This window comes from Monodelphis domestica, chromosome 3, assembly GCF_027887165.1.
Source record: "Monodelphis domestica isolate mMonDom1 chromosome 3, mMonDom1.pri, whole genome shotgun sequence".
Classification (NCBI taxonomy): Eukaryota; Metazoa; Chordata; class Mammalia; order Didelphimorphia; family Didelphidae; genus Monodelphis; species Monodelphis domestica.
In genome coordinates, this window is record NC_077229.1 from 172,440,071 (window position 1) to 172,453,435 (window position 13,365).

The following is a 13,365-nucleotide window of genomic DNA, read 5'->3' on the forward strand; positions in this document are numbered from 1 at the left end:
TTTTCTTTTTCTGTTATTTACTCATACCCCCTCCTTTCCCCCCTGTAGTTGCCTGTAGTCTTTCTCCTCTCATTATGTGCTGGATCTTTGGGTTTGGGCTGTTCTGTCATGAAGGGACTTCTTCTCTATTCTGCTGATAGATCAGGTTAGTCAGATCTTCCCTGGCTGACAGCAGAAGCTGAAGAGGACCTGGAATTTCCTCCCTGTTGTCAAGGTGCCTGTAATTTGTTGCAGCTTTTGCCCTTGGAGCTTAGTCAGCAAGTCTCTCAGATCAGTCTGTGGGGGAGGGGTGTTAGAGCTTGAGCTTTCCTGTGCTCTGAAGGCTTCTTATCTGTCCCATTGATGAGATTGAGCCAGGGTGGAGGAGTTGATCTGCAAACCTGGATGTCCCCTGAGGCCAAAACTTCTAGAAAGGGGGGAGGCAAGATGGAGCATTGTGGCTACAACTAGGCTGCCTACTCTGCACTTCTCCTTCAGCTACCTCTACGCCACCTTTGTTCTACATCCTGAGCCTGGCACAGCTTTGCTGGCAAGGTACTCCCTCTAGACTAGAGCCCTTGCCCACCCAGAGATTCTAGCCACCACTGGAGGCTCAGCACTGTAGATGGGGGAGGGGTCCTGGGACCTTCCTTCTTCCTTCCCCTTAAACCTGCGTGTTCTAGAATTCAGGCTTTTTTGGGGCATACCTTTTAAGTTGGGTCCAGGAGGAGGGTTCCCTAGCTCTGTCCTGTTCTTAGATTTGGTTTTTGGTCCCCTCAAAGCATTATATTTTTGACCAGTGAGGAAGGGTTTACAGAGTTCTGAACTGCTGCTGTCTCTAACCTGCCATCTTGACTCTGCCTCCCTTAAAGTTTTTTTAAACATTTATTTTTTTCCAAATTCTCTCCCTTTCTTCATCCTTTTCCCTACACATTGAGAAAGCAAACAATACAATGCCCATCATATACATGAAATCACACAAAAATACACTTCCATATTAGTTATAATGCAAAAAACAAGAAAAGTAAAGTGAAAAAAATTCTACCCCATACACTCAGAGTTCATCAATTCTCTCTTTCTCTCTGGAAGTGGATAGCATTTTTCATTATAAGTCCTTCAGAATTGTCATGGATAATTGTATTGATCAGAGAAGCTGTGTTTCAGTGTTGATCATGATTACAATATTGCTATTATACTGTATAATATTCTCTTGGTTTTGTTCACTTAAATTTGCATCCAATGTGCTGGGCACTACCCTAGGTGTACCTTATATTTAGATAGTGCTTTGTAGGAAGAGAGTTGGCTTTGGAGTTGGGAAAGTCTGGCTTAAATTCTTGTCTCTGATTTTTATTGTTTGGTTCTGGACGAATCACTTAATGTCATTGCCTGAAAGACACACTAAGATTATAAATTATAGAACAGTTGTTGATCTGCATTGGTATGAGAAGATTCCTCAATGGGAATGCCTTACAACAATGAAACCACAGGACCAGGCTTAAAAAAAAAAGTATGGTTTATATATAGTTTTATTTTGGGGTTTTGGTTTTATGTAAGTATTCTCTTACAACAATGACCAATATGGAACTTTGTTTTGCATGTTAATACATGTATAACCCAGATCAAATTGCTTTTCATCTCCTAGAAGAGGGAGGGAAGGGAGAAAAGAAAATAATTTGTACCATATAATTTTAGAACTCATATTTTGAAAATTATTACATGTAACTGGGAAAATAAAATAATCTTTGGATAAATGTAAAATGTATTCACTTACATGTGTGTTGTTTCTTCCCCTAAAGAATGCAAGATGCTTGCTGAAAGGACCCTGTGGTTTTGGACTTTCCCCTCCTGGTTCCTCTGACTTTCTTGATTATTGCCACCATGCCTCACTTCAAATTTAACAGCAGTGACACGGATTCTCTACCTAAACTTAAATACAGCAGTGATACGGATTCCTTACCTAAATTTAAATATAACAGCGATACAGACTCTCTTCCTCGCCTTCATTTCAATAGTGATACAGACTCCGTACATCAATTTAATTACAACAGTGATACAGACTCCCTACGACGATTTACTTTCAACAGCGATACCGACTCTCTCCCTCGCTTTAAATTCCACTTTGGATCAAACTCCTCAGCTCACTTTAATTTCGACAATGGAGAGGACTCCCTCCAGGCCTGGGCCCTCTTCAACCTGGGAAAAGCAAACTTAGCGAAAGCCATCTTTCAAAAGTGAGTTTCTCCAAGGGCTTCAGTTTTGGGGAGGGGCCCATGTCTGCTTTCCTTCCTTCCTTCTGCTACTGGCTCTGATTGCCGATTTCAGTATCATGCCCCCAAGTGCCTAGCTTCCCTCTCCCTTTCATGCATTGTTTTCTACCATTAGAATACCAGCTCCTGAAGGGCAGAAACTGTCTCTTCTCTTGAATTTATATCTCCAGCTCTTTGCACAATGCTTGGCAGATGGGAAGCACTTAAAATCTTTTGCCTTGCCTTTGTATACCCAAATGCTTTTGGAAAGACTGACTTCACAGCTAGATTCCTAGAAAAATCAGTCTATGCCCCCTATTTGCACATCATAATAAACTAGCATCTTTCTCCACCCCTGCACTGAAGCTGCTTTCCCTAAGTGTTATTGCTGATCTCTTGCTAAATCCCAACGTCTTTGCTTGGTCTTTACCCTTTCTGATTCTTCTGGTTATTATAGCTCTACCAATCAAAATGATTTTGTATTTGTTTAGCATGTCCTTATCTATTTTAATGTTTCTGTAGACAGTAAGCTCCTTGATGTTATGAGATTTCATTTTTATTTTTGGATCCCCAAATTTTAGCACAGGGCCTGGCAGGTAGTGGTGTTCTTGTTCAGTTTTGTCTGATTCTTTGGAACCCCATGGACCATACCTTGTCAATACTGTCCATGAGGTTTTCTTGGTAAATATATTTGGAGTGGCTAGCCATTTTTTTTCTCCAGGGGATTAAGGCAAACAGGTTAAGTGACTTGCCCAGGGTCATATAATAATATGAGTCTGAGGTTGGATGGGAACTCAGGTCTTCCCGACTGCAGGTCCAGCACTCTATCCACTGAGCCATATAGATCCCTCTCTGGCACATAGTAGGCATTTAAAAATATTTTTTTGAATTAAAAGAGGCAACCAGGTGGCACAGTGTACTAGAATATAGAAGTCAGGAAGATGAGATGTTGAATCTTGCCTCAGAAACTTAAAAGATATGTGACCTTGGGACATCACTTAACCACTCAGTCCTGTTTCCTGATAAAAAATGAGGGACAGTATTAATACTGTAATTAATTAATTAATACTGTAATACCTCAGTCATTAGTTGTGTAAAGAAAAAAGTCTGGAAACAAATCTGAATCACTTGACTTTATTATGATAGTAACCAAGTATCTAAAGCCACATACTTTGATGAGAATATGCTTGGTAGGTATACAGAATCAATGAGTATGGAGACCTTTCCAGTAGAGTTTGAGACCCTGATCATAATCATTGACAGATTTTTAAAGGCAAAATGAAGAACTTAAAGAGTAAGGGGTAGGGAGAAAAGACTTACAGGGGTCATTCTTGATTTAAGTAACAGGGACTTAGAAGTCATGAAAAAAAAATTATAAGAAACTCTTTTGGACACGACAGCTAACATTGACCAGGGTGCTTCCTGGTACTTATTGTATTCCTGGGGCTCCATATATTCCATTTTTGCACTGCCACTTTCCATTGCCAGCTTTCAGATTGTGGCCTTATCAGGGGATTTTTGAAGTTTCAGGAGCTTTACACTACTGGTGTTGCTGAAAAGGGAAGTCTCCCTTTAGCAGTCAGCTATCAAAAAAGAGAATTAAAACTCATGAACTCATAGAATAGAAAGGAAGGAATTTAAGACCAAGTAAGGGATAGAGAATATTGCAAAATGTAAAGTGAATGACTTTGATTATATCATATTAAAAAGTTTTTGTACAAACAAACCCAATGCAACCAAAATTAGAAAGCAACAAACTGGGAGAATATTTTTATAACAAAACTTGCTGACAAAGGTTTAATTTCCAAAATATATAAGGAACTAAGCCAAATTTACAAAAAATCAAGCCATTCCCTAATCGACAAATGGTCAAGGGACACGAATAGGCAGTTTTTACAGGATGAAATCAAAACTATCAATAAGCACAGGGAAAAGTGTTCTCAATCAGTCCTGATTAGAGAAATGCAAATTAAAACAACTCTGAGATACCACTTTACACCTAGCAGACTGGTCAATATAGGAGCAAAGGAAAGTGATAAATGTTGGAAAGGATGTGGCAAAATTGGGATACTAAAACACTGCTGGTGGAGTTGTGAATTAGTCCAACCATTCTGGAGGGCAATTTGGAACTATGCACAAAGGACTTTAAAAGAATGCTTACCCTTTGACCCAGACATACTACTGCTGGGTTTGTACCCCAAAGAGATAGTAGAGAAAAAGACTTGTTCAAAAATATTTATAGGCACACTCTTTGTGGTAGCAAAAAATTGGAAAATGAGGGAGTGTCCATCAATTGGGGAATGACTTAATAAAATGTGGTATATGTTAGTGATGGAATATTATTGTGCTGAAAGGAATAATTAACTGGAGGAATTCCATGGAACTGGAACAATCTCCAGGAATTGATGCAGAGCAAAAGGAGCAGAACCAAGAGAACAGAACATTATACACAGAGACTGGTACACTGTGGCACAATCAAATGTAATAGATTTTTCTATTGGCAACAATGCAATGACCCAGGACAATCAAGAGGAACTTAGGAGAAAGAACACTATCCACATCCAGAGAAAGAACTGTGGAAATGGAGATGCATTAAAAAAACATGTGATTGATCACATAGTATGATAGGAATATGATTGGGGTTTTGATGTTAAAGGATCTCTCTACTGCAGATATGAATAACTTGGAAATAGGTTTTGGACCATGATACATGTATAACCCAGTGTAACTGCTTGTCAGCTTTGGGGGGGGAGGGGAGGAAAGAGCAGTGTAACCATGGAAAAATATTCTAAATAAAAAAGGAAAAAACCCCCTCATGAACTCTAACCTAAACTAATATCTTTTCTTATTCCTACAAAGATATAGCTTTCTTTATCTATTACTAAATGATTACCTTATCATTATTTTTATATGCTATAGTTTATTTCACTCAGCTATTCAATCACTTACTACCTGGGAATATTAAATTAGCAATTATAACTTAACACATTAATCTGATTAATGATAATAGTTCCAAATCAATATTGAACTTTATCAGTTCCCCTTTGATCCATGATAGACAAATCAATCAATGGGATGATATAATCTAAATGCACAGAAGGCACTCCTCTTTGATCAAAGCAAAACCATAGGAGGTAGTCCCCTACTGAGGTGCAAGAAAGGCATTTGAGAAGAAGGGAAGGGCACAACTTGTACAAATAATTATTTTTCAATGATAGATGCTAAATATTATTTAGAAAGGGATGCCAAAGAAGATATATTAATTGGGGTACCATAGGGTACTTATGGGCAGCAAGTGAATAAATCCTTGGATACGAGAAAACCCAAAGATCTGAGAATCCATCCACTTGGATTTTAAGCTATCTCAGTTTGTGAGAAAGCTAGGTCAGATGTGAAGTTTGGACTTTTCTGCATGTTCAAGCTGATCCCTTCTTAGGTCTTTCTGAATCTAGTAAGCTCAAAGAGTTGTTTTTTCTGGCCAATTCACTTCCCCTGGTTGCAGGTTACTGGAGACATCTTTTCTGCTAAAATTTCTTATAAAACAAATCTTAATACCATTTAATATAATCACTAAAATTGAATTTGCTAAATGAGGACACAACAGTGTCCACAAGTCATCTTTGATTTCAGTCATGTCAAAAACATGCAAATGAATGACAAGATGTTTCATATGGGTTCAGAATTAACCAAGTGGGAAAGAGTCTTGTAAGGGGAATTAAGTCAAGAGAGTCCAACCTTAATTTTCCTAAATTCACTTCCCCCTAGGGACAGACATCCACTGGTAGGAGTAAACCTTGTACTGAGCTGGTGTCTGCAGTACTTAGGCGAGGTTAAACATTTATTCTTAAAATCATACTTTAGATGTATCTCAAATTAAAGTCCTACAACATTGTCTCAAATAGCAAAATTTCGTTAATCACCTCAGAATTCAATTTAAAAGTCCAAATTTGGTTTCATTGAGCATATGATAGGGTTAGGCAAAATTCTCACTTTTCTAATATACTTGTTAGAGGTGAAATTAACTGTGAGCCCTTATATTAAAATGTAAAAATTCTCATACATGTCTAAGAAAAAAGGATTTAATGAAGAAATAAGAGGCAGAAAGCATAGGCATTACCAAATGGATTTTATATATCTTGTAGGATTCAATATATGGAAAAAAAGGAAATTTTAAAATGTAATAAAAGACTTAATCATTATAAAAATTATAATTCCACAATTTTCTGAATGATCTCAAACCAAACCTTAAAACTTAACTCATATATCTATTTCTACTGTGTCTGGGAGGAGGAATTAGTTATTCAAAATGCATTACTATAGAATTTTATAATTTATAAGAAGGGATGGGAAAATTTCACAGTTTAGTCTTACCAGGAGCCCCAGGGACAACAATAATTCTTCAGTTAATATTTTTTTATTTAACAGGTTGTGGGTAAGAAAAGAAAAATGTGAAATGTATATATGACATTCATAGGATCATCCCAAAATGTGGCTTATGAGGAAATTTCAGAACAAAGCTTCTTTTCTTTTTCTTTTTTTTGGTTATATAATTAATTTTAATCCTTGATTTTTTTTTCATTTTTATTTAATTAATTTAGAATACTTTTTCATGGTTACATGATTCATGTTCTTTCCCTCCTCTCTTCCCCCCCCACCCTAGCTGATGAGCAATTCCACTGGGTTTTACATGTATTATTGTTCAAAACCTATTTCCATATTATTAATATTTGCAATAGAGTGATCATGTAAAGCCAACATCCCCAGTAATATCCCTATCGAACCATGGGATCAATCATATGTTTTTCTTCTGTGTTTCTATTCCCACAGTTCTTTCTCTGGATGTGGATAGCATTCTTTCTCATAAGTTCCTCAGTATTGTCCTGGTTCATTGCATTAGTGCTAGTAGAGAAGTCTATTACATTCTATTGTGCCACAGTGTATTCAGAGCGAAGCTTTTTGTAGTACTTGAAAGGATTTTAGTTTATATTTAAAGCTTTAATTTGAATTTCTGAAATATATTAGGAAATTGGCTATCAATTAATACCAATTAGAAAAATAATAATTAAATGGGTGAATATCTTGTTCAGTTGAATTTCTAATAGATCTGTTCTTAAATTTCAATTAAAGTAATTAACTTACTTATTCATATTTAATCTTATCTATGTATCATTAGGGCAATTCTGTGCAAGATTCCACAAATCTCCTTTACATTGGGAAGATTGAAACTATTTATTGTGTAAAATTGTGTAAAATTAATATTGAACTATGATCATTTTTATATGAAACCTTCCTGAAACCTTGAGTTTTAAAGGTCAGCTAGCTTCAAAGTAATTTACTTCTAGGCCTCAAGGCCATTGGACTAGCTTTTATTACAAGCAGGGTAGAGACCTGCTTTTTATTTATCTGTAAAAAAGAACTCTCTTGAGTAGGTGAAGTCAGTAAGTTTTAGCAGCCATTTTAAACTACAGTGACTCAGTCACAAGTTGAAGAGAAAAATGACCTGTTGATGTCCTTAAAACCTGCCTCGGGGGCAGCTGGGTGGATTGTGAGTGGATTGAGAGTTAGCCCTAGAGAAGGGAGGTCTTAGGTTCAAATTTGGCTTCAGACACTTCCCAGCTGTGTGACCTGGGGCAAGTCACTTGACCCCCATTGCCTAGCCCTTACCACTCTTCTGCCTTGGAACCAATACACAGTATTGACTCCAAGACGGAAGCTAAGGGTTTTAGTAAAAAAAAACAAAACAAAACAAAAACAACCCTGCCTCTTCCTTTGATGAAGTAATGAGGGAGAAGTTGGGGTATCTAAGTCATCCTCTTTACCAATCAGAGTTATCTTGGGATAACCAGCCTGAGTGATGAAATGACAAGGGATATATTTTGGCATTTTCTAATATAAAGAATTATAGAAGTATAGAACTGAGCAATTAGTTTAGTCCTTATTATAATCTGAATTCCTTATTCTTTAAATTATTACTCATTTGTTAAATAATAAAGTAAATGACAAATATCAAAAGATTTTTCTTGTATGGCTTTAAAGTCCAAGTTCCTTGTTTTAATATTTCTGTGAAGCTTTCTGAATCTCCTTAAAATTTCATCATTATTAAAACAGTCCTCAAAGTTCAAATTCAATCAACATATCAAAGTTCAAAATCAATCCCAATCTTTTAACTTGGGCATATCAAACTTTCCAATGTCTATAAATTTATTAAATTTAGAAATTTCCACTAGAGAAAATAAATATTTCATTATCATGATATCAGTTTCTAATTAATTTCACATCTGTCTTTTTGCCTCTGTCCTTCTCAATGTGGCCATCACAGGGATTTAGAGAAAAAGAGGGACATATATATATTTTTGCCAATATTTAGGAATTTTACTTTTTATAATCCTTCTCCTTTGGTTGATCAGCTCAAGACAGAAGTATAAATTAACACTAATGCCTGAAAGCACTCGCTTACATGAATTGGTACAAAGCCCAGATAGCAAAGATAAGACAGACTTGCACAAAGCCATTGTGCCTGCCATTCATGTCTTCCTTCTCTTTCCCTTTAGTTTCTAAACTCTTACTACTGTCACTGTCCTTGTTATTTCTAGACTCTTCTGTTACCATTACTTTTTTCTGGTCCCTTTTGTCCTTCCTGGTGGGCAACAGGTTTCCAGAGTGACCAGACTTGTCCTGCTTCTCTTTTTGTATATTTTCAACCACTGTTGTACTAGAGAATGGGAGTGGTGTAAATACTTCTTTCTCTGAGATTGGGCTCATAAAGTGGTGGGGGTATGGGACTGCGTCCAAACTTGTTCTTCCTATTTTGTCTATGATCCCTTTAAACAAAATTAAACAATGTTTCACTTCATATTCATTCTTTTTTGTAATAGAAGCAAATGTAAAATTAAATTTAGTCTCTAGTAATAAAAGTATATTTTATGAGGTTTATTAAAGATTATTAGAAATGAAGGATACAAAATAATAAACCACATGCCTAGGGCTGATTAGCCCATTCACAGCCTACTTACTACACGTTGCAATGTCCCAGTAGAGGAAGAGAGCTCTTGGGAGGCAGAGAGCCCATTAAATACTAAATTGTGATCTCGCCCAGGTGGAGACTCAGGTGAGATTATAGGGAATTCTGGGAAGTACCAAGGACTTCTGGGGATTGAAGTCTGGGGTTCAAATCTCCATTTTTACACAAACTAAATCTGTTTCTCTCTTAAACCAATAAGTTTGGGCTTCTTCTAAGATGGGTTTCATTTCTTGATATATGGGAAGGTTTCAGCCCATATGGGACAAGATGTTTCAGTCAAAAATAGAATTACTTTAACAGGAAAACCTAAGTATGAGGACTTTAAAACAAATAAATTATCTATAAAGAAAAAAAAGTGATTTCTTTCTAAATGCAGAAGCTTACCCATGTTAGGAAGTGTCAGGTCTTTCGATAGGGTTGGGGTACAACCTCAGAAGTGCTTTGAGGGGAAGGGTCCAAGGAGCACTCTGGACCAGTTCTGTTGGAAGGGCGACTAGAACCTGGAGTCTAAATCCTCAGATCCATCTGAGATGCCAAAACTGTAAAGAAAAATGCCTGGGGACAAATCTGAGACATTTGGCTTTATTTTGATAGTAACCAAGAATCTGAAGCCAGGTACATTGACAGTAATATGCTGGAGAGTCACACAGAGTCAGCGAATCTGCAGAAATTTTCAATATAGTCTGAGACACTGATCGTCATCATTGACAGATTTTTTTAAAGGCAAAAGAAGAGCTTAGTTGGGTATACCAGGGGGATGATTTATAGGGCTTATTCTTGATATACATAATAGGGACTTATTAATAATGGAAAACAAATCATAAGACCCTTTTGGACAGGACAGGTCACATTGTCCAGGGTGCTTCCTGGGACTTCTTACATTTCTGGGGCTTCTTAAATTCCATTTTCCCAATACAGCAAACTTTCAGAGTATGGCCTTGTCAGGGGAATTTCATAGTTTCAGGAGCTTGATGCTGCTAATGTTGAAAAAGGGAAGTCTCCCTTTAGCAGCCATCTATGAGAAAGGAGAATTAAAACCTATGAACTCTAACTTAATCTAATCTCTATCCTTATTCCTACAAAGATATAGTTTTACTTTAATTTCTCTGCTACTAAATGATTACATCATCATTATTCTTATATTCTATGGTTTACTTTCCTCAGCTATTCAATGACCTAATATCTCAGACTATCTCTTACTATTAAATGAGCTGTTAAATTTAGCAAACTAATCTGATTAATTCTAATAATTCCAAAATAATAAACTTCAAATAATCAGTTATGAGGATCAAATGAGATATATATGAAGTCATATATGAACCCTAAAGTGCAATATGAATGTTAATTATTGCCAACTTGACCTCTCTATGTCTTTTGACAGTCTTGACCAACCCTTTTACATTGTTGTTGTTTTGGGGGATTGTGGGGACCCTGCTTTCTTCTGGTTCTATCTTTCCCAGTTTCCTTTCCTGTATTGTCATCCATGTCCCTCTCTCTGTGCATGATTATAACCAGGATAGTTTGTCTTGGTTCCTCTTTTCTTTTCTCTGTATATTATTTCTATTACAAATATCATCTCTATGCAGACAGTTTCCGTATACAGATATTTGGTTCTCATCTCTCTCTTGAATGCTATTCCTGCATCATTAGTTGCCTGATAGACATTTTTACTTGGCTATATCTAACACAGTGGGTTCAGAACAGAACTATAATTCCTACCAATCCCATCTCCCCTCCTCCTAACTCTATTTCTGTTGAAGGATTCGTATTATTTTTTCAGTTACTTAGGTTTATAATCCAATAATCATCTTCTACTTTTCAATTTTCCTCTCCCTCCACATAAAACCAATGGCCCTCTTGTTGACTTAATCTCCATAACATTTTACTCCTATCCCCTTCTCTGCTCACAGGAACACTACCTTAGTTTGTAATTCAATAACCAATTTTCTGGACTATTGCAGTAGTCTGATTCATTTTTTCCCTCTCCAATCCATCCTCTGCATAGCTGCCAAACTATGTTAAAAGCATAGGTTAGATCAAGTCACTCACCTTCACACAAAGGATCAGTAGCTCCTTGTTTTCTCCTGGATAACATATAAATTCCTGTTCTTTGCCTTTAAGACCTTATAAACCTACCTCTACTCTTCCTTTCCAGACTTTGTTCACATTAGTCCCCCTCCATTATGCTTTCCTGACTCATCAGCTTACTTGCTCTTTCCCATATGTGACAATATCCTATTGCCCATTTGTATATTTTTGACTGGTTTATTCTCTATATCTGTTGTTCCTCTGCCTCTGCCTCCTGGACTCTTCTTGCTTCCTGCAAGGTTTAGCCCAGGTACCAGATTCTACAAGAAGCTTTCTATATTCCTATAGTTGTTAATAACTTTTCAGTAGGGGAAATTTTTTAGCATATAATTATATCTGGATATATTTAATATTTCTAGCTCCTTAATGGAAGGAACTGTCTATATCCTTTTTTGTCTTCTGTGGGTGTAGCTCAATACCTAGGGCCTAGCAGCTGCTTAATAAATGCTTGTTGAATTGACTATTATAGATTTTTTACCACATTTTCCTTCTCTGGCATGAAATTGAGCCTTTACTGGTTTGTAGAACTTGTTTTTGATATTCACCAGACTTCTATTAGGAGGATATTCTTTTTTATGGATAGAAGCAGTAGGATACTGGTAATTGTTTAATATCTGGCTCTCTAGGAAGTATTACATGTTGCATAAACAAATTGAATCTTCATGATTAACATTTCTTCATCACTTTCTCATATCTGAACAATCATCAAAATAATAAATCAAGCACTTGTAAGTAGCTTGCAAATTCAGAGACAGGAAAGGAGAGCTTTAAAATGGATCTTATTTGGGCAATGTCAGAATAATATTCACTGCTGGATTACTGGCAACTGGAAAGAATGAGGGGAAAAGAGTATGTGGAAAATGTTCTCCAACATTTCAGTAATATATGGGTAGATGGTAGGAGTCTTCTTTTCTAACATGGGGACCTAAGTGTTTTGGTCTTAAATACTGACTTAGGTTGTATGATTTCAGAGGTATGTTCATATGTTTCTGTATTTCTATTTAAATCTCTATTGTACCTCATTGTTCAATTCACTTTTGTAAATTCCATTTACCATCTAAATATTTTTAATTTTGCCTTTTACCTTAATCTCATTGCTAGTTTTATCTAATTAAAATGAACAGAAACATTCCTGGGGTTACATAGAAAGCTGTTATTTTATATATTATTATTATCATCATTAAAAATCTATTTTAAAAGATTTATATCTTACAGTGATTTCCAAAGTGTAAATGCTGTTTTTGAAACTATAACCTTCAATTCTCCTCAGCTGGTTTGTGCTGGGTAGAAGAAGCACACCTCTGGGTAGAGTAATCAGATTGATCATCCACTATTCCCTTTGGCAGTAGTCATTTATAATAAGTGATTATATAATTGGCTAGCTGTTCCACAATTTCACCCTTGAATTCTTTCAGAACTCTTGGGTGGTTGCCACTGAATTTCTGTGATTTATTAACATTTAGTTTGTCAAGCAGGTCTAAAACCTCCTATGTCCTTTCTACAATAAGATCTAATGTGTTTCAAAAGAAGACTTAGAAGAATCTCTTTATAATTTTATTAATCAAAAGATAAAATAAGGAACTCATTAATAATTATTTATATTCATATAGTATAAATACAAATTGAATTTTACTAAAAATTGTATTTGCCTCCATATTAGTCTTGTTTTCTGAATTTATTGAGAGGAATGATTTTCTTTGCCACTTTCCATTGAACTTTGTAAAACGTATTTATGCCAATATAAATGTGCCTATGAGTTGTCTAGATATATAGACTCAACTTGAGGGCAACATGGATAGATATTGTCTGTGGAATGACTTGCTTCTGCAGACAAGAGATCCCCGAACAACTCTTGTAACATGACAGACAGCCCTCAAGGAAAACTGTTAGTGTAGGCACTCTCCCCCCCCCCCCCCACTCCCAAGTTTCTGATTAATCAGACTTGAATTATGAAAATTTGTCCCTCTTAAATCTCTCTGGTTTAGAGGCATGACTTTTAAGAATTCAAAATAAAAATGTTTCCCTAATTGC

At 36.2% G+C, this 13,365-nt stretch overlaps 1 protein-coding gene across 5 annotated transcripts in view; it reads left to right on the forward strand.

The window, feature by feature from the left end:
* Window positions 1–13,365, forward strand: part of STK3 (serine/threonine kinase 3) — a 540,259-nt gene that overhangs the window by 30,697 nt on the left and 496,197 nt on the right. For all 5 annotated transcript variants that reach the window (XR_008917553.1, XM_056823277.1, XM_056823275.1 and 2 more), the window contains one exon: window positions 1,776–2,210. Coding sequence is in view for 4 of the 5 variants with exons in the window: in XM_056823277.1 (XP_056679255.1) it covers window positions 1,858–2,210 (353 nt within the window). In the remaining variant the exon portion in view is untranslated. The remainder of the gene's footprint in view (window positions 1–1,775; window positions 2,211–13,365) is intronic.